This window comes from Colias philodice, chromosome 23 (assembly GCF_061535455.1).
Source record: "Colias philodice isolate Cphi_HAF_F1 chromosome 23, ilColPhil1 Martin Lab GWU primary, whole genome shotgun sequence".
In the NCBI taxonomy this organism is placed as follows: domain Eukaryota; kingdom Metazoa; phylum Arthropoda; class Insecta; order Lepidoptera; family Pieridae; genus Colias; species Colias philodice.
Window position 1 is genome coordinate 842,015 of NC_143108.1, and position 22,008 is coordinate 864,022.

General features: G+C 34.4%; 1 protein-coding gene across 1 annotated transcript; it reads left to right on the forward strand.

The window, feature by feature from the left end:
- Positions 1-9,699: 9,699 nt before the first annotated feature.
- Positions 9,700-20,247, forward strand: Trc8 (TRC8 ring finger protein). Its single transcript, XM_089709764.1, has 2 exons — positions 9,700-10,135; positions 17,911-20,247. Exons 1-2 carry the CDS (start codon positions 9,886-9,888, stop codon positions 19,677-19,679), a joined length of 2,019 nt encoding a protein of 672 aa, XP_089565890.1. The 5' UTR covers positions 9,700-9,885; the 3' UTR covers positions 19,680-20,247.
- The last annotated feature ends 1,761 nt before the right edge of the window (positions 20,248-22,008 follow it).

A 22,008-nucleotide genomic window follows, 5' to 3' on the forward strand; every position in this document is an offset into this window, starting at 1 on the left:
TAAAGCTACTCACGAAAAATTAGCTTGATAGTAATCACTTGCAAAAATGGGCGATGTATCCCGGACTATAACTAATATGACGTTATCTAAATTCGATATGGCTTATAGTATAACGCAGAATTTCATACCTTTTATAGCCCTTCCATCTTTTTAACTGTGCTTTTAGTTTTTAAACTAATTTCACTTATATGCTTACTAGCTTTCCGCCCGAGGCTTCGCCCGCGTTTTCAAAGAAAAACCTGTTCCCGTAGGATTTCCGGGATAAAACCTATCCTATGTCCTTTCTCGGGTATCAAAATATCTCTATACCAAATTTCATGCAAATTGGTTCAGTAGTTAAGGCGTGATTGAGTAACAGACAGACAGACAGACAGAGTTACTTTCGCATTTATAATATTAGTATGGATTGTATAATATGATTGTATAGAAATATACGACATAAACGTTTTTTCTCATTCCATCAAGAAGCCAACAAACAACGGACGCAGTTGACAAAAAACATTATTTGCGTGCGAAAAAATATATTTTCAAAAAAATGTTTCCATGTCATTTTGCACACCTGGTCCTAACCTTAATTCGAACCTTATTTCTCAATAAATAAGGGTGATAATGTCATGTTGATTGTTCGAAGAAGTTTGTAGAAAGTAAGGCCGTGTGAATTTATACTATATTAGCGCCCGGCGTGCCTCAGGGCTACGCGGTTCATTGGGCAGAACAACCCGTCGCGATTGCCCTCTGGTGGTCCATACCTCACACGAAGATAGCAAAAAATGTAACTACTGTATTAAGTTTATAGACTAGCTGGTGACTGGAACCTTCTTCTTCACGATCTGTGAACAGAAATTGCAGGACAAAAAATGATCAGTTTTTTTAGTATCTGTAGTCTGTACTCCGTACAGATAGAGCGTTCTGTATGGAGATAATTTTAATAGAAAAATGACGATCCTACATCTTCTAGTAGGTACATACATTTTGTTTATTGAAAATTTCGATCTCGGGTTTCGATATTATATTTTAACCTAAGATAAGTTAAAATGGATACTCGTAATGAAACATTTAACTTGAACTTAGAATAAGAAGAGCTTGGTGCTATTTACAATTCACTATTAGCATTGGTAAAATGTAAAAATGAAGTTTCGTATCCGGAGGAAATTCATTATACCTACATTTATTTCACTGATCGATTTTCCTAACCAACAAGTGACCAGCCTTCAGTATCCTGATAGACCGAGACGATTTATTCGTCCCCTCGTCTCTACATTCAAGTGAATTTCATTTTACAGTAAGAAGTAATAGTAAAATTTACATAAAACTAACTTATATGACGTATATTGTTATGATAAACGTCGAGTGCGAATAATGAATTTATTCTTGTGTTAGTTAGTTCTCTGTCTAAATTGTGTCTCTGAATTCGACTAAATTCTTAGAACATGAACGTAGACGAAGTTTTACATTGGAAAAAAATCATACAAATATTTACCAACGGAAAGCAGATTATAAGTAGGTACTTACCAACTTACTTAGGTAATGATAAAAAAGGGTAAAAAAAAAGGAAAGGAAGTAAAGGATAAAAAAATCATGCAAAATGAGTAATCTTGAATAATATGTATCTAAGTTGATACCGAAGTTGTTTTTTATCGTGATAGTAAATTCCTTGAATACTTTTACTAAAAGAGCTAAAACACAAGAGTTCCTTGTTGATTCTCTTCTGTAAAAGCTGCAAAATTATTATGAAGAATAATTGCTACATAATTTGACCGTTTGTACGGAAGTATTTCATGAGAAGCCCTTTGCACGAATAGATGAATAGAAAACTTAAACAATTGTCGTTTTTTCCTCAGTTTCATCACATTAAGTTTGTAGAAAAGATTGACTAGGTATAGAAGTTGAAATATATTATATGTTTATCGTATGATATTCAGTGTCTTTTATAGCATATGAATAACAATGTCGATAAATAAATAAATTTTATAATGTATATGTTGTTTCATAAATTCATAATACACCGGTTAAAACATCAATACCTAGTTGCTGAGTGACCTCTCCTTTTAGGTCGCTACACACTTATTCTATTCCTATTCAATATTAAGTACAGTAGAACCTCGATAAGTTAAAGTCCAAGGGAAACACAAAATATTTTAAGTTATAGAGGTTTTAAGTTATCAAGGGTCTATCCATTTTTCACTGCTTCTATAGCTTTTAATTTATCAGCGTAGGTGAGGGTTGTTAGTTTTATTTTTGGACTAATTTTAAGCCAGTTTTATCACACAGTAAGTAAAGTGATGTTTCCACGACAACGATCAAAAACTCATGATGCAAGTAAGTCGTTGTCATAAAGCTAAGCGCCGCAAAGCTTTGAAGAATTTCGATAAAGCAAACAATAGGTAATGTATTGTTTACGTTAACAATACATAGTAAACACGTGCAAGCAATAAATACCGAAACCTTTTGTTTTGATACTCTTTCAAAATGACTCATTGACAAAAAATTTTATGTAATAGAGGTTGTGGAAACATTTTTTTAAGTTATTGAGGGCCAATACAGAGATTATTTATTTAAGTTATAGAGGTTGCGTATTTTAAGTTAAAGAGGTTTTGGGCTCTGATGGGAAGGGAACATATTATTTTGTGAAGTTACAGAGGTTTTTATGTTATCGAGGTTTAAGTTATCAAGGTTCAACTGTATTACCTTCCACTACCATGAATGTTGGTACTTAGCAAGTGCTAGTACATTTAGCTATATAAAACTGCAATTTAATCAAACTCAAACATTTATTTATCCAATTAGACTTCTTCTAGAATCGTCATAACATAATATTTTAACATTTACCACCGATTCAGCAGTATCTATGGAGAAGAACCTATTGTTAATTGTACTCAGCTTTTTATATCATTGTAATAATCATAACATTATCAAATATGGTCACTTCCATTCGAAAGCGCTAACTCATTTGACTTCGTAAAAAGGCTCACTTGGCCAGTGCATTATTTAGGAACGAAAGGCAGTATCGATTCAGATCCGGTCGCACCTGTCGGAAAGTTGATCGTTCGGAAATGCGGGGCTCATGTGTCGTGTCCTGTAACACTACACGGGATGAGTCCGTCAGCTTTGATGAGGATTAGCTGGGAGAATTTTGGGGGAATGTGAAAGGAAAAGTGAAATTAGTTGTGTACTTATGTAGTTGGAATACGGAAACCTTTTTTTTAGCCTAACTTAAAAAAAAAAGAGTTTTTGAATTTGGAATCCTGTCAAAACCATAAACGTAATTTAATTATAATATGTATATTAATGCAGTGTTACCTAGTTAAACATAAAGTCACGTTAATACTTGCCTAATATTTAACTTCTTCGAAATTCGAATAGGTAGATAACTTCCATCCTTTTCAAACGCTTTGTACAAAAATTACTCATCGATCGATTCCAATTTAATTAAACCGCATATAATATAGTTACTTTTGAGTTACGGCTAACTTACGAGTTACCCTGCTTCATACCTGCTGAAACATATCATAGTCAAATAAAGATTATATTTTCATGTCTGTTTCAAACTTTTATATTCGTTATCGGGCCTCGGGGATTTTCTTATTTCTGCGCTCACGCGTTATCCACTCTACAAAGGCGAAGGAACTTCAAAATTTAACCATATTATTAAAACGCGGTTGGCTGTGATGGCATGTCGCTAGAGATGCTGAAATTATTGTTGCCATACATCATTGATATAATGACTTTGATTTTCAACGCTTCCATCACATCGAATACCTTTCCTTATCTTTGGCGTAAGGCACTAGTAACACCGCTGCCAAAAAACAATAACCCAGTACATTTCAAGGATTTACGACCGGTTAGTATTTTGCCGTGCCTGTCCAAGGTCTTAGAGAAAATAGTCTGTGACCAGCTTAGAAAGTACTTAGAGTCCAACGATATTTTACCTAACCTTCAATCTGGGTTTAGGAAGTATAGAAGTACCACTAGTGCTTTGATCGATGTCGTCGATAACGTACTGGAGGCACAAGATAAAGGAGAAGGTACCATACTAGTCTTATTAGATTACTCACGTGCCTTTGATTCTATTAATATAAAGTTGCTACTCTCAAAACTTACATATTATGGGTTTGATGCGAACACGGTAATGTGGTTTGAAAGTTACCTTACAAATCGCTCACAGGTCGTTAAAATAGGTGGAGATGATGCATGTACTTCTCAGTGTGTCCGGGTTACTAGAGGCGTTCCGCAAGGCTCCATACTCGGTCCACTGCTATTCATTTTGTACACAGCGGATGTCACAAATGTCATAAAACATTGTAAATATCATATATATGCTGATGACATACAATTATACATTTCTTTTAAAGTGAGTGAGTTGGACGTTGCCTTGACAAAGTTTCAAGAAGATCTAAATAATATTGTTTCATGGTCAAAAACTAACTGCCTCGTTTTAAACCCAAGTAAAAGTAAATACATGATTTTAGGAACCAGGTGCCAAGTTAATGCCATCGCAAGCCAAAAACCATGTTTGTCAATAAGCGGAGAACAAATAGAAAGGGTTATGGAAGCACGCAATTTAGGTGTAGTCTTTGACGAATCCTTACGTTTTCATAATCACATAATTAATATTTCAAAAAATTGTTTCTATCGTCTTAAATTATTGTACAGAATAAGAAATTATCTTAATGTAAACGTTCGAAAACTATTATGTGAATCGCTGATCCTCTCAAAATTTAATTATGCTAGCACTGTCATAGGTCCCCGGTTATTAGCATCAACTAAAAAAATAATACAGAGGGTACAAAATGCTTGCACTCGCTTTTGCCACAATATTCCACCACGAGCCCATGTCACCCCGTATTTGAACAGCAGTAACACTTTAAAGATGGAGTATCGACGGCAAATACATCTAGCTACACTTTTATTTAACGTAGTTAAGTACAAAGTACCAGCCTATTTGTACAAAAAGCTAAAGTGGTTGTCGGAGTCAAACACGAGTCACTCAACACGGTACAGGAATGTACTGATGGAAGTGCCCCTCCACAGAACTGCAGCATTTAGGGGTAGCTTTAAATTTAGTGCCTCTAAGTGCTGGAATGACTTGCCACCACCGATCCGCAATAGCAACAATGTATTGGGCTTCAAAAACAAATTGAAGTCCCATTTGCTCTGCTTACAAAAAGGTTCTGAGGTCGGGGCTCCAAACACGTGACTCGGTACGGCTCTGGTGATAATTCTATTTGTAGTTGTTTTTTATATTAATTATAATTATGATGTATCGCGTATTAGTATTGTATCTTCTTGTAGAATGTATTATTGTCTGTTATGTAAGTAATAATTCTTTATAATATATATATATGTTTCCTATCTACTATATTATATTCTTATATATTATATACATAATTACTTTTATTTTTATTTTTTCATAATATGTACACTGCCACTGTCAAGTTGTCAATGTGGTGTCAACTGAAAATCAGTGGAGAATCTAAGCGTCTTATATGTCCTTAGATTCTCAAACCACTGAGTGGATATTATCCATTTTGTGCCGTTGTAACTAGTTATAAGTTAATTTTATTTATTTTTTATGTAAATTAATGTGCATCGGTACAAATAAATGTATTTTCTTTCTTCTTTCTTTCTAAAAATGGGTACATTAATGTAATTACTTGAACTCAACACATTTTTTTTTATCAGGAGGGATAAAGAAACAAGTGTTGATTTTTTTAAACATTTATTAAAAAATATCGAAGACATTCAGCTCTTAGGTATTACAATTTACAGCTCTACAAAAATGTATCTACAAATTAGGTAGGGACAATCGTTTCAGTTTCAACAGTATATTCGCTATGTCTTTTTTACATACATATTAAACTAATATTTTTGCTTCATAATAACAGCTTTTTTCTTTCCCTCCACGATGTGATGATATTGTGTAGACGACATTCTGCATCACGGCATTCTGCATCTGTAAAAATATAAGTAGGTAGAGTAAGTAAATTTTCGTCCAATAATGCTGAGTCCAATATAACTACTGTACGGTGTACCTATATTTTTAATCTATAATATAAAAATGAATCGCAAAATGTGTTGGTAAGCGCATAACTCGAGAACGGCTGAACCGATTTCGATAATTCTTTTTTTATTATATTCCTTGAAGTACGAGGATGGTTTTTATGTAGAGAAAACGTAAATATGTACCACGGGCGAAGCCGGGGCGGACCGCTAGTCTTCTTATATATAAAAATGAATTGCAAAATGTGTTGGTAAGCGCATAACTCGAGAACGGCTGAACCGATTTCGATAATTCTTTTTTTATTATATTCCTTGAAGTACGAGGATGGTTCTTAAACTTCTTATATAGAGAAAACGTAAACATGTACCACGGGCGAAGCCGGGGCGGACCGCTAGTCTTATATATAAAAATGAATCGCAAAATGTGTTGGTAAGCGCATAACTTGAGAACGGCTGAACCGATTTCGATAATTCTTTTTTTATTATATTCCTGGAAGTACGAGGATGGTTCTTATGTAGAGAAAACGTAAACATGTACCACGGGCGAAGCCGGGGCGGACCGCTAGTTGCGAATATTTATTTGTGTCTTATATTTACTGCATAACGGATAAGAATTTTATTAAGGAAAATAAAACTTGAATTACCTACCTCTGATGTACGATGAGACCTTTGCTTTATATTATGTACCTACCTATATCTAATCAATTGAAATATTTGCAATGATTTCATACACAAAACATAAATAAATAAATTACGCTCCTATAATTAAAACTCCCGCAATATTTAACCTTCGTATAATCTCCCAAAAAAACCGTTTAGCTAAACTGCAAACAAACACGGGTGTTAACAATAGCTCACACCTGTGTTTGCCCTCAAGCAAGTGAGCAATGGTTTGGCTAAGCAGGTACGCTTTTTATTCATTGATCCTGTTTGTATTAGGATACCGTTTGATGTGTAGAGTTTATACTGTTAAAAATAATGGAAACATGCGTGTAATGAGGAGATGGTATTGAAGTTGAAACAATAACGTGAGTTTTCGATAAACTATCTGTTAGAATGTTAAATATTTAACAAAGAAAAGGATAAGGAATTTATTTTTTTCATAAAACTTAAAATTTAGGAGCTTTTCATACCTATATTATAATTAATAATCTTTATAATGGTGTCATAAGTAGTAAAAAAGCCTGTTACGGAATCAAAATTAGGTGTGTCTGGTGATAAGCTAACGAAGTATGTAGGTAGCGAGAAAGCAGTTCATTTTCTTTTTCATCAAAATATATTTTTTAATTAATTTTTTTTGAGTTATCCGATGACGAAAGAAACCTATGTGAATTTTTTCGTTTGAAAATGTCTGATAAAAAGAAAGTACGAACCTAACGGTTAAAATTATATCTAATAAAATTAAAAACTTTATATACCTACTTAACATTTAATTTTTAATTTAATCGTATATTTAAATGAATGCACGAACGAACCATTGTTATTATTAGACAAAGAATTTCACTGAACTTTCATTCCCATAGAAAACAATAACATTTGACCGCTGTAAAATGATACACCTCAATCGGAAATGTAAATAAAAGATAATGTGTGTAATTCAATACTTTATTGCGAATTCATCACTTATCTCTGTGATTCTTCACGATTGATTTACATTTAATCGTTGCCGGGAACGACGCGTGCGCGCCACGCGCCATTACAAATTCCCCTTTCCCGCCATGTCAATTTCTTTTTTTTTTAATAACCATAAGTGTGTCATACGCGCATACAGCCAGTGTTATCTCTAAATGACTACCATTTCACCGTTGCATAATCCTTTAAGTAGGAAGATTGTGGATATTAGGAATAAAATTTGCAAAAAATGTATGGGGGAATTTATGTTAATATTCATGAAGGAAATGCATTAAATGTTCGATATATTTTTTTCCATCATGTTCTATACCTAGATATTAATTCTAAAGACATTTGAGATCTTTGATTGAGATATTCAAAGAGAGAGACAAATAATTAGGAGCGCAGAGACAAATAATTATAATAACATAGGTAAACACATTAATAATAATTAATGTTGTTAAAAAATGTTGGTAAAAAATGTTTTTAACCTAAATTGCTTACGAAATAAAAATAACGTAGGTAAATGCAACCGAGCTTACAAAGGGAACTTTACAAACGATCACAATATCAATGCTTTTAATTTACCGCCAGAAGCCGTAGAAACCTGTTAAGTTCAAAATCAATTTCAATATGGCCGCGCTTTTTGCCGCGAACTTAGTGATGCACAAAGCTCCTATTCCTATTACTGGGAAAAATATTTTTGTTATTATTTATTATAATAATTTGAACGATTGTATAACAAGGTATGTTAACGATACTAATGTTATGAATGTGTATGTCTGTCTTTTCGTTTGTTATATTTCCAAAGGTTTTAAAAAGGCTTAACCACAATTATTTTGGATTGAAAATTATTGAAAACCAAGATGAAACTTTTTAAAACTTTTATTTTTAATCAGCTCTTAAAAGATTGAAAAAAGGAACGAAACTTTCACCGCTCTTTCGACTTACTTGGTTTTGATGAAAAAGATATTATAGTACCTATTGTGGGTAGATCTTTCTGTTTTTATATGTATTGAAAAGGATCCAAAACTGCTGGACCGACTTTAATGATTTTTTCACTTATATAAAGCTATATTAGGATAACATACGCTTTATTTTATTTAATTTTTAACTTGGGTCAACCCGGGCAGAGCCGGGACAAGTGACTAGTGGACTACACGTGGCCTAATACGTCAAAAAAGCGACGTTTTAAAACCACATTAGAACACATTTTACATCTTTCTCGCTCGCCTATATTACGCTATATTATATTCTGTGCTCAGTGTCTGACTTTCGTATTTTACAACATAAAACGTAATACGAATTGTACTTGAATAAGTGAATTGTAAATTCTTTGAAATAAATGTCTCTCTAAACCTACTTGTTTATTTTATTGATTGGTCTTTTCTAAATTTAAATCATAGATAAGTATTAATGACGTATTAATATTTGTGTCTTTATCATTATAGGATTGAATATTTGCATCTTGATTTGCATAATGTTAACATAATATTCATAAAAGTTAACAATGACAAAATATTTGTAATACGTGCTGTAACGTTACAGAATTAAAGGAATTCAGAGCGACCGCGACGTATTCGTGGTTTATAGCTTCCACCCGCGACTCCATACGCGCGGTTTTCTACGTATTTTTCTGGGATAAAAAGTATCCTATTTTATGCCCAGGATAATAAGGTATAATTATATCAAGTTTCATCGAAATCGAACCGTTAGTTTTCACGTGATGCCTTCACATACAGACAGACAGACATACAAAAATTTTTTTTATCACATATTTGGGTTTGGTATCGATCCAGTAACTATTTCTTTTTTCAATATTTTCAATGTACAGAATTGACCCTTCTACAGATTTATAATATGTATAGATAAGTACTTACAGCATTTGTACAATGAAAGTTTTACCGAATTACATAAACACAATTTCATTATATGTATTTTGTTTTCGTTTATTTAATAAAATTCTTTATTATGAACTGTAATAATAATATGTGCCTTTTATTTTTCAACGTTTATATTTTTATTTTACTACGAGTATCCGATCTTTACTATTATGACAACACTCAAACATCACAAAATCACTTTTCGAGTTTGGCAACACAAAATTTTTAAACGTCAGATTATATTGTCGCAAAAATTTCAGTCATATTTTCATAAAAAATACGTGATCTCAAAATAGATAAAAATAATATATAAATTAAAATCGTGTCACGTCTGCCGCTCATTTCGGCTGTGATTGCAAAATTGGGGGTAAAAAAAAGGTTGCATAAATGAATGATGTCGCTGAGGTCGAAGGCGCTCGCACTTGTGGAGGTGCTGCTGAGAGTACCGCCGCTGTTTGTGGTGGATGAATTCCTGAAGATCAGTCTCGGGCTGCCCGTGTCGAGCGGCGAAGAGGTGTCTGTGCTCTCCAATGTCACTGACGACCACGTCGATATAACAGACGCAGAGGCGAATTATTACGACGCGAATTTTTACAACGCGTTTTTCTTCACCTTCCTCAAATTCCTCGTCTGCTGTTTAGGTAAGTTACCGCAACTAATTTTCTCATTGCCCAATGCGGTTTCGCAATTTCAGTCCCCTTAGTAACTGTCGCTTATTTGCACAGCGCACAGCCTTGTATTTATTTTCCAGATGTCAAAAAAATAATATTTGATAAAAATAATTGCTAACTCATTTATCATTGATCTCTTGCGAATTTTATGACCTGTTATTATGAAGGTTACAAAATTTCTCACACTATACATACAAACAAGACAATTTCTTACATATTTATGCCTGTAAGTGCAAGGAAAAAAAATGGTTTAAATATTCATGTCTTCATAGTGTATGTAAATAATATAAACCTTGGAAATCAGTTATTCAATCAAATTTAAATTGCTCAATTGATTTTGATTATATTTGGTCTAAGTATAAACTGGTGAATTTCTTATATCAATGTAGTTTGATAGAAAAGTTGATTTATACTTATTTATCACTACATAGTATAAAACAAAGTCGCTTTCCCTGTCCCTATGTCCCTTTGTACGCTTAAATCTTTAAAACTACGCCACGGATTTTGATGCGGTTTTTGTTAATAGATAGAGTGATTCAAGAGGAAGGTTTATATGTATAATAACATCCATTAAATAGTGGAGAAGTACTCTTATTTTTGAGGTTTCTAATGTGATGTCGTAAAAAATTACAAGTCCGCGATGGTATATGTCTATCTCTTATGGATAACCCACAATAACTTTTTTTTGTCATTTACTTTTTACGACAAATAATGGCTAATTTTCGATGCGATTTTAACCAATACAGCATTAATCCTTAACCAATTAAATACCTTGAATACATTGTTCATTTAATATAGATCTATATGGCCGTTTACACCGTATGATTAAAGTGAATATTTTCGAAGATATTACAGATTTAAAAATTGCGGGACGTAGCGTTTGCGGCGGTACCGGCCGGCCGCCCGGCTATCTATTTTATACCCGTACGAAGTTGGAGCGGGCCGCTATGTTTTTATATACAACGTTCACAGTTTTTCTGTAGTGTATTTAGTATCAGCATTGCACCCGTGCGAAGCCGGGACGGGTCGCTAGTTTATAATAATATCAGTGGACCTTGATTGAAAATTAATTTATTCTTTGATATGATAAAGGGTTTAATCGAAAACAGTATCAAGATAACAAGTTGATTTTTTAAACTGTATTATATTATAATACATTGTAAATATTTACTCTATTGAATGTGCTACTGCAAATATGCACAGGAAAATAGTACAATGCGGCAATTTAAAAAAAATCCGCTTCTTAACAGAATTTAGCTTATTGGAAACCCAATGCCATTTTTTGTTAATTAATATTTTTTAAATCTATACTAATATTATAAAGCTGAAGAGTTTGTTTGTTTGAACATGCTAATCTCGGGAACTACTGGTCTAATTAGAAAAATTATTTTGGTGTTAGATAGTCCATTTATCGAGGAAGGCTATAGGCTATATATCATCACACTACGACCAACAGGAGTGGAGCCACGGGGGTGAAACCGCGCGGAGCAGCTAGTAAATTATATATTTTAATTTTTTTTACATAACTTAAGAATTAATTTAATTCCAATTCTGACCTTCACAAGAATGCTAAATTCTCTACATTCTTACCCTTGACCAATGGAGATTAATGATCTCTTTTATTATATATCATAGAAAACATTTTAAATAACTCAAGTTCAAAATATCTTCCAGTTGGGCATGCTCTAATTCTTTTGTATCTCTAGTCACTAAAGAAGTCAGTAAAATAAACTCAAATTCAAACATTTATTTATTCAATTAGACTTCTTCTAGAAGCACTTTTTAATCATTGTTACATATTTTTAACATTTACCACCACAATCTTATATATAAAATTCTTGTGTCACAATGTTAGTCTGCATACTCCTCCGAAACGGGTGGACCGATTCTCATGAAATTTTCTGTGCATATCGGGTAAGTCTGAGAATCGGCCAACATCTATTTTTCATATGTACCACGGGCGAAGCCGGGGCGGACCGCTAGTAGTTTTATACATCTATGCTAATAGAATAAAGCCGAAGAATTTGTTTACATCTTGCAAGTATTTTGTTGCATAAGCTATGCTATTACCTATTATATTTTTAACTAGTGGCCCCGGCTTCGCCCGTGGTACATGTTTACATTTTGAGTTACCAACAAATTTTGCAATTTATTTTTATTCTTATAAATTATTTGGCACTGTCGAAAAGCAGTTTCTTCTTAGATAAGCAGTTAAAGACTATGCCGTTTCATTAAAGTTTCTATAAAAAAATTATAATTATTAATATTACTAATAATAATTTGTTAAATGGTCTCTTTTAAGCATAGAAACAGCTCAAATAAAAAACTACAAAGCAGGCCACGGTCCAGCGAATAACTGTGCCAAAGACTTACAAACATTGTTCAACTATGTTTACAAATAAATCAAATTATTATTTATAAACAAATAGGGTAGACATCATGAACCTGGTAGAAATAGATTATAATTTATTATACACTAGCTTACCGCCCGCGGCTTCGCCCGTTTTGTCTACTAATAAATTATATACATACTAAAACCTTCCTCTTGAACTCTCCACCACCACTCTATCTATTAAAAAAAACGCATCAAAATCCGTTGCGTAGTTTTAAGGATTTAAGCATACATAGGGACAGAGAAAGCGACTGTTTTCTAGGTACTAGGTATGAAGTGATAATGTACAAATATAATATAATCATAGTATTTTACTTCAACAATTTAAAAAACATTTAATATATCTCTACGTGTTACTAAGATAAATATATTCTCAAAGATAAACTTATTCGTAAAATACGTAAATAATAAGCTTCATTATGCCCTACAAAAACCACCAGTTGAACATCGCAAAGAGCCTGCGCGAAAGAGAGAACTCGCTAATTACAGATATTGATTAATTGTTACAGTGACGCGCCGAATAGCCGGTCAGTTTTGTGATATTCAAAGTTATTACCATTTTTTTTTGGCTTCGCTTGGGTAGACCTAGGAAAAAATATATAATGATAGTATAGCCTAAAATAGCCTTCCTCTTCCTGAGGTAGCGCGTTCAAACAAACAAACTCTTCAGCTTTATAATATTAGTATAGATGAGTTATGACACTGAGAAATAATGTAGATAATGTGTAGATAAATGAAAATAAATTTCAAAATGAGCTTATTAGTAGATCCAGATATAGGTATATAGAAGACACTTTATAATGATTAGAATACTCCTTCGACCCTCGAAGTTCCTATCAACAAAGACCAATAAAAATATCTGTATAATAATTCATCAACAAATATGTAGACCTTCCGAATTTGGTAAAAAATGCATTGTCCTATCCTTCCTACTAATCGTATAGGAGGTAGCAACGTTGACAAGATAGAATTTTAGAATACTTGGTTCTTTGAAATACTGTTTCTCTTCCTATTTCGGTTAGAGTCCGGGCTGTCTAGCTGGCCGCAGTGGTTGCGTTTATTAGTGCGCATCTTATCTGCACAGGAAAATATCCTTAATTTAAAGTCATTTAGATAGATCCATCAGACATAATTTTTTTAATGCAAGACGTTTTTTTCGTTGTTAAATAGGTGCCATACGCAATTTTTTATTTCAAAATAATCTACGCGATGGCACTAAATACCAAAGTAGTTTTGACCCTGGCCCGTGATAGTAAAAAAAATATTACTAGTACTTGTCTTGATGCCTGAATATTAGCCTCGGAAAACATTAGTCGTGGTCCTAGAACAAGTTAGAAAGTTTTAGATAAGGCGTTTTAATAATCTTAATCATAATATTCCAACAGTGAGGACCAAATTGACTGCTTGTTTCGCAAAAGGTATATATCCTCCTAATGTTATAAAAGCGAAAGTTTCTAAGCATGGATGGATGTATGTTTATTACGCTTTCACGCAAAAACAGCTGATCGGATCTGTATAAAATTGGGTACGGAGATAGATTATAGTCTGGATACCACATAGACTACTTTTTACTTGGCGAGTGAAGCCATAAGGGTGCACTCATACACATCAGTCACCGTCAAGTCACCGATGACTGATCGGTGACGGTTCGTGTACGTATCCACAAACACCAGTCACCGTCATGTTGTCCGTCAGTCACGTCGCCGGTTTGACTGAATCATTGAACACATACATCAGGTTAGTCAGTGATTAGACGTGTGTCACGCTAGAGAACATGTAGCAATTGACGGTAGCACGACGCTGACTGAACGGAGACGTGACGGCACCGGGTGAGTGGGGATAAAAGTATGATACATGTATGGAAAGATTATTTGACGTGCCTGACCGGTGACGTCACTGATAGATTTCGTGCCGGCGACTGTCGTGTGGGAACAGAGTCATACTAGAACTATTGATACATATTTTTTTTTAATCCTGTCCGGTGACGTGCCGTGACGGTGACTGATGTGTGTGAGTGCACCCTTATAAAGCTAGTTGTATAAAGTAGCGTTTTTGTAATCATAATTAAAAAAATAACAATATTAACAAAGTATGATTTCCTTCAAACGGGAATTTTAACCGTACGTCGGCTAATAGTTTTTTTCTTGTGGATTACGTCAAATGTCATTGAACTTTTGACGGAGGGCTTTTCTGAAAACTAGTTTTATATATATTTGCACGCGAAATGGTACGGGTTTCGATCATGACCTACATACGTTGATAGGTCAGAATTTATTACATTGTTGGCTGATGAGTGTTGATATCTCGATGGTCGCGTCGGATACCGGATTTTTGCAAGTACCGTTAGCTTTTTTGGTGGAAGATGTTAATTTTGCTCGTTTGCAAACTTGTTGATTGTATACATACAGTTTAACTTGGTATTTGTAAGGATATTTTTTTGTGATTAATGTAAACATTGATGATTTTACGAAGGTTGTTGACCTTTTTGTGATCAGGGTGTGGTCCTTTCAATGGTTATAATTGCATGCTAAATGATTCTCGTGTTATTGTCTGCATTATAATTTGATTATTTTATTAACATTGGAGTCTTGATTCATTGCATCCTAACAAATAGGTATACTTCTTATATAGATTTAACTTTATCTACCACCGTAAGTTTCATTCAAAGCGAAGACTGTTCCGAAATAACCCAGATCAAACAGACAAATTTATACAAAAAAGAAATATTGTAGGTACTTATTATGCAGTTTTTTTTTTGTGTTCCAATAGGAGAATCAATTTTATATTATAAGAAAGCAATGAAATAAATCAAAAATGAAATTTATGTATTTGGTACAGTACTCAAATTTGTACTTATTCATAAGTTGCTATTGGCCTTGTAAATATTAATAATTAATATTGCTATATTAAATATTTGAAATATTATAACGTGTGCCTTTAAAAATATTTATTTTAGACGCACAGGAAGTACTCTATAATAAATTAATGGCTATTCCTAAGTAAAATATTTAAATAAATTATGCAAATAGCGTTAAATTCTTATTGTCCACTTCATTTGACCTTAAATTGCTGTTTAGCTGTATTAACTAAAGCAAAATAACTATTATTGTATGAAAAAATTTCTGCCATTGATATCTATAATATTATTTTGATAATTTGATATAGCAAATGTTGTAAATATGCACATTATGCAATACTGGTCAAATCTATGAAGGAAACTATAGCTAAGAATCAAAAAGTTCGACGACATCTGCCAACCCGCTCTTGACCTGTTTGGTAGATTATAATTTTAATTATTGTAATCTAAACCATGAATTCTATCCTACACGAGGAAAAAGTGCAGATGATATAAAAAGTAAAAACATTCTATGACTATAGATCTTATCTCGCAAGGTGCATTGAGTTCAGTAAATTATGAGTTACCAACCAAGTAATTATGAAACAGGCTTTATATTTATACTAGTTTAAACCCGCAGCGTCACTCGCGTGGTATGGTATCTACCCAGGTAGAACTTTCTCTTCAGATCCGATCAGTTGTTTTTGCGTGAACTGGTAACAAACATACATCCTTATTCCTTACTAACTTTTGCATTTATAAGTAAATTGTCTTTTATATCGGTTTATTGAATACAAAGTTATTTTAAAACATTCCCTTCAAACATTACGAACAAAGGTTGCGAGTTAGAACACGTATAAACTAGGGATATAAAACAACAGTTTTTTCTTCCTAATTGAGGTAAGGTTCAAGCAGGAAGCGCGAATTATCGCTCCGTACGAATTGAATTACAAATGCGAACGTTACTGGATAAAATCTGTTATAATAAACTTAGTATCGTGGTAAAAGATATCTTTTTATTAAGACGTGGGTCTACGAAACATGATGATACTTAATTCTACATAATAATTGCAATGTTCCCAGGGATTCGTGATCATCTTACGGTGCATCTAACGAACATAGAGCTAAAGCAAGAGCAAGAGCATTCTTTCGTGATCTTTTAGTGTAAACGAAAACTCGTATTCAGTGTTATTCAGTATTAGAACATTGCGTAGAATCCTCCCGAACGCACTAAAAGAACAACGAAAGAATGATCTACGCCTGTTTATACTAAAAGAATTTGACTTAGTGGAGTTAGAATTAGCATTCGCTCGTTTGACCTAAATGCACCGTTACACATATGACATAACCAATTCAATAAGTTTACGATGATGTTCTATTTTAAATGCAGTTTTCTCATTATAATATAATTATAATTTATTAAACAATGAGGATGCAGAACATCAGCATGCATTTTAAGATTACAGGCCGTTGTGTCATTAACTTCAGAACTATTTTTATTAATCTTTATACGCTGTTTACTTCAGGCATATTATTTCCCTTATCAATTCTTCCCGGTTGATTCAACTTGACAACTAGATAACTAGATAAACAATAATAATTTAACAAATTTTAGTTTATCTTTTCATTTATGTTTAGGCTAAGATATGAGGATTGTGAAATATCGTCGTAAAAGTTATTTGTTTATTTTTTTGCTCACAATAACAAGAGGTCAGTTAAGACGTTTATCAAACGACATATCGTAAAGAAACTAGATTTTCGTTCATAAAATATGTAGATACAAAACAACTTTAAAAAAACGCTCATCTTTGTAATAATGTTTGCAACAAGGGGATTAAATTTTAGAGGTACATACTTCTCGGTTGTGGCAGAAAACTATCTTATTCTGAGATGTTACTAAGATATTTTATTGGTCCTTAATTTAATTACTTAACGATTTTATTCATATGAGTGATAAAGATGTACCAACCTACTTAAATTATATGTATTTTATACTAAAATCCACCCGAAGTCCAACCTGAATCCACCTAAAGTTGCTATTATTTAAAATAGAAAAAAACAGATGTTTTGCGCGAAGTGACAGTAGTACCCACCTCAACGCTTCGCTTATGAGGCGTGCAAAATGTATGTTGTATATAAATTCAAAGCAATTACGTCGTAAACATTACATAATTACAGTTTAACACAATACGAGTTCATGACAATGAAAGTTATTCGAACTAAAACGTTTGTTATTAATTATAATATTAATTAAAATTCATTTGCTTAACCTCCGAGCATATGTGTATTGTGCTGACTGCAAGGCTATACAATACTATACATATATATAATGTATTTTTCTTACGTATACGATTACAAAGTTGTTCGATTCAATTAATTCAATTAATTTTATTTTGTACAAATGTTTTATGTTGTTTTATTATACTAATTTATGCCCCTATTACTTCGTAACTAGATCGAGTTATTTTACCAAAAAATCATACTGCAAAGTTATAATTCTGCTTTTTCTCTTTCCAGGATGCATGTCAGCGCTCTGTGTGTTCGTGCTATACACGAAGCACCTCATCATAGTCTACCTCTACCTGATGTCTCTGGGCATCGTTTTCGTCTCCTATTGGACCAACGTGTCGGCCATCAAGCAGATACAGGCGGTCACATTGGCCGCCACCACCACGCAGCCCTCAGCCAGCATACTCGAAGATATCCTCAACTTAAACCTGAAGAGCCTACTTGATCTCGATGGCCCCGGAATACTCGTGATACAAAACTTCGCGATACAGTTCACGCTCTCGTTCGTCTTCCGAAACGTCCACCTGGGACCCAGACACCAGACGATCCAGAAGTTTCTACCGATCTCCTTCATGGCTCCGTCGTTCCTGGCCATGTTGCCGGTGCCGCCGAACCTATTGCACCACTCGCCCGTATTCTCTGCACTCCTGCCCTTGTTTCTAGTCAAATACGTGCTATGGTCGTCCGCATACGACGTCATACAAGTTATCTACGCGGGCTACCAGCATGGAAGACTCTTCGTAAGCAATTTTGGCCTATCGGCGCTAGTCGAAACTGAATGGATACGGCTCAATATCCCGTGCGTGCTCCGAGTGTTTTGGGTGATGCGAGTCGCAGAACACGCGATGCTACTCCTCATGGACAACTACGACGAAGACACCGAAGAGGGTTTAAAGGTTTCCACTTTACTAGCTGTCCAGTCCCTCGCCTCGATGGCTAAATCTTTGCTAGTAACCGGATGCGAGACCATCACCGCCGTCCTCGGGATGACGTCGGTCATCTCATTCTTCTGTCACTACATCGGGAGCTTCTTCCAATGGATATTGTTGACTGACGAAGAAGAAGACAAGAGCATTGGGACGGTATCTGCGATCCTGTTTTATATCCTCGCTCTACAAACCGGACTCACCTCATTGAATCCAGAGAAACGATTCGTCAGACTGTGCAGGAACTTTTGCCTGCTATTCACAGCGCTCTTGCACTTTTTGCACAACATCGTGAATCCAATGCTAATGTCGCTGAGCGCTTCGCACAACCCCAGCACCCACCGACACGTCAGAGCTTTGGGCGTCTGCACTTTCCTCATAATCTTCCCGATCTCATTATTAGTCTACCTGTGGTCGCAGCACACCATATCCACGTGGCTGCTGGCCGTCAGCGCCTTCAGCATCGAAGTTATTGTGAAAGTTATCGTCAGTCTCATGATATACTCGCTATTCTTGATAGACGCGTACAGAAGCACCTTCTGGGAGCAGTTGGACGATTATGTATATTACATACGCGCTTTTGGCAACACGATCGAATTCTGCTTTGGGATATTCCTATTCTTCAACGGCGCCTGGATTCTGTTGTTCGAATCGGGCGGCGCGATACGAGCAGTCATGATGTGTATACACGCGTACTTCAACATTTGGTGCGAAGCGCGGGCCGGTTGGTCCGTGTTCATGAAGCGACGGACGGCCGTCAACAAGATTAACTCGCTGAGAGAGGCTTCGGTCGACCAGCTCGACCAGTTAGATGACGTGTGCGCTATCTGCTACCAAGAGATGCACTCGGCGAAGATCACGCGCTGCAACCACTTCTTCCACGGCGTGTGCCTCCGGAAGTGGCTCTACGTGCAGGACCGGTGTCCGCTCTGCCACGACATCCTCTACAAGATAGACAACGACCCCAACAAGGACAACACTTCGGAGGCCAGCAACGAGGAGAACAGCAATAACCAGAACATCCTCCTCGAGGACGAGGACCCTGACCTGCTCGCTGAAGGTGTGAGATGACTGACTGGTGAAGACTCAAACGACCTAGAATTAAATCAAGTTTAGATCCGTGTTTTTCAGTGGTATTTTTATTTTGTATAGTAAGTTATTGTTTTTATTGTATACGTTAATCAGGTGGATGCTGTGATGTAATAAGGAATAAATTTTGTCTCGTGATGATGTTCGGCGTATGTCGGTGTGACTCTTAGTGCTAAGTCTGGACGCTTTTCGCGCTGTTACCATTTCCTATAAATGTTTATGATGTCTAAATTGCTAGTGCAACTATCGATATACAGAGGCGCCGACTTCGTGGGTGCAAACAATCCATGACTATATATATCAAGTTTTAAACTCAAAGAGGACGAAGCACTTCAAAAGTTTATTAAATGTTATTATATTTTGCTCTCCTCATTTTGTACCCACGAGGTTTCTTAAAGCCGGCGCCTCTGCATATACCCAGATGTTATAATACGCGAAGCTATTTGTAAATAGTTTAGAAATAGCTTTTAATATACAGAGTCTAATTGTTAGCAAAATGAAAAAAATAGTAATTTTCTCACTAAAATGTAAATAAACTATATTAGTAGTAGCGGGTCGTTTTATTTTGGTTTCCTTTTTTGTTTCTTCAGACATATAACGTCATGTGGATAAAATGACGAAGCATATTATATTTTGTAATGAGTGAAATGTGATAAGAATGTGCTGCGTGATAATAAAGTAATACCTATTACAAGACATTAGATATTTTTATCACTTTTGCAATAATATCGTTATGAAGAAAACATTGATCAGTTTTCATAAATCATTCTGAAAAAGCTATTAGTCAGGTCTATCTATAGGTTACATGCACAGTTATAAAATTTCCCATTCAGCTGAAAATTGGTAAAAAAATCAAAACAACTAAAATTATAATATAAAACTCCCCAATGATAAAGTTTTGATATATTTTTTATTGCATTTTGAACATTTTTATTAATTTCCTGCTGGATGTTTAACTTCACTCTTAACCATGCTAGTGTTATACAGAAAAAGATAGCCAACTAGAAAGTCATTTTTTAAGCACGCAAAGCATAATATATTATATTCATAAAGTTGCCAAATAACTAATATTTTATCGATTTGTTTAGTTATCTTGCGTTTTTTATTAACAGTAGAAAAAAAATAGTAAGATTTTTGGTGTAATCTTCTATCCTCATAAAATCTCTGTTGCAAATGGATAGGTACTTTAAAATTGTTTTTATCCACATGCAAATCACATTTTTAAAATAACGCCATCTATCGGAATTAATAAATTTCGGAGTGTTTCAAATGCTCATCCAGGATCATTCTTCAGTAACAGATAAAAAATAGCCTTTGTCACTTTTCTCAGACTCAAAAATCATACCATACAATTACTAGAATTACTGCAACGTGAAAGACAAACACACTTTCGTATAGGGAGTATACAGGGGGGGGAAAAATTATTATACTGTACAAAATATACAAAAAGAACTGGCCCAAGTGCGAATCGGAGTCATTCGCACACCTAAAGTTCCGTTTAAACCTGTTTTCAATCCCTTGCGAATGTTGAAATTTGCAAAAATTTCCATCATCATCATCCAACGGCTGTAAAACTTAGCTTTTATAGTTCTTAATTTCTTTTTTTTTTAAAGAGCATGTGTGCCGAGCACACGTGGAGGAAGTGAAACTTCTTTGGCAAGATTCAAAGATACCTACCAAAATCGTCGCCTCCATGACATAGCGGTATTGCCGTGACGCGAGCTTGAAATTTTACTTTCAACGCGCCTTCCTATGGAAAATCTAAAACATTATGAAAGAAATGCTATGGATATAAATAGAGAAAAGGTTTAAAAAAAAAGCGGCTTGTCAAACTCTGATGATGATGAATGATTATGATAATAAAGGAAAAAGTAACGCTCAATAAAGTATTTTATTAGTTAAACTAGATTTCCACCCGCGGCTTCGCCCGCGTTTGCAAAGGAAAACCCGCATAGTTCCCGTTCCCGTGGGATTTCCGGGATAAAAACTATCCTATGTGTTAATCCAAGTTACCCTCTATATGTGTGCTAAATTTCATTGTAATCGGTTCAGTAGTTTTTACGTGAAAGAGTAACAAACATCCATACATCCATACATCCTTACAAACTTTCGCCTTTATAATATATATTAGATATTAGATATAATATGATCATAATTGATGTTGATGAAGTGGACGAAATTAAATAAAACACCAACTGATAAGATAATTCTATATGGAAAATCGAATTAGGATTCTGAGAGAAATTTTCAGAAAATGCAATTAACAAAAGCTGATGATAATTATATTAAGGAGATTAAATAAAACACCAAA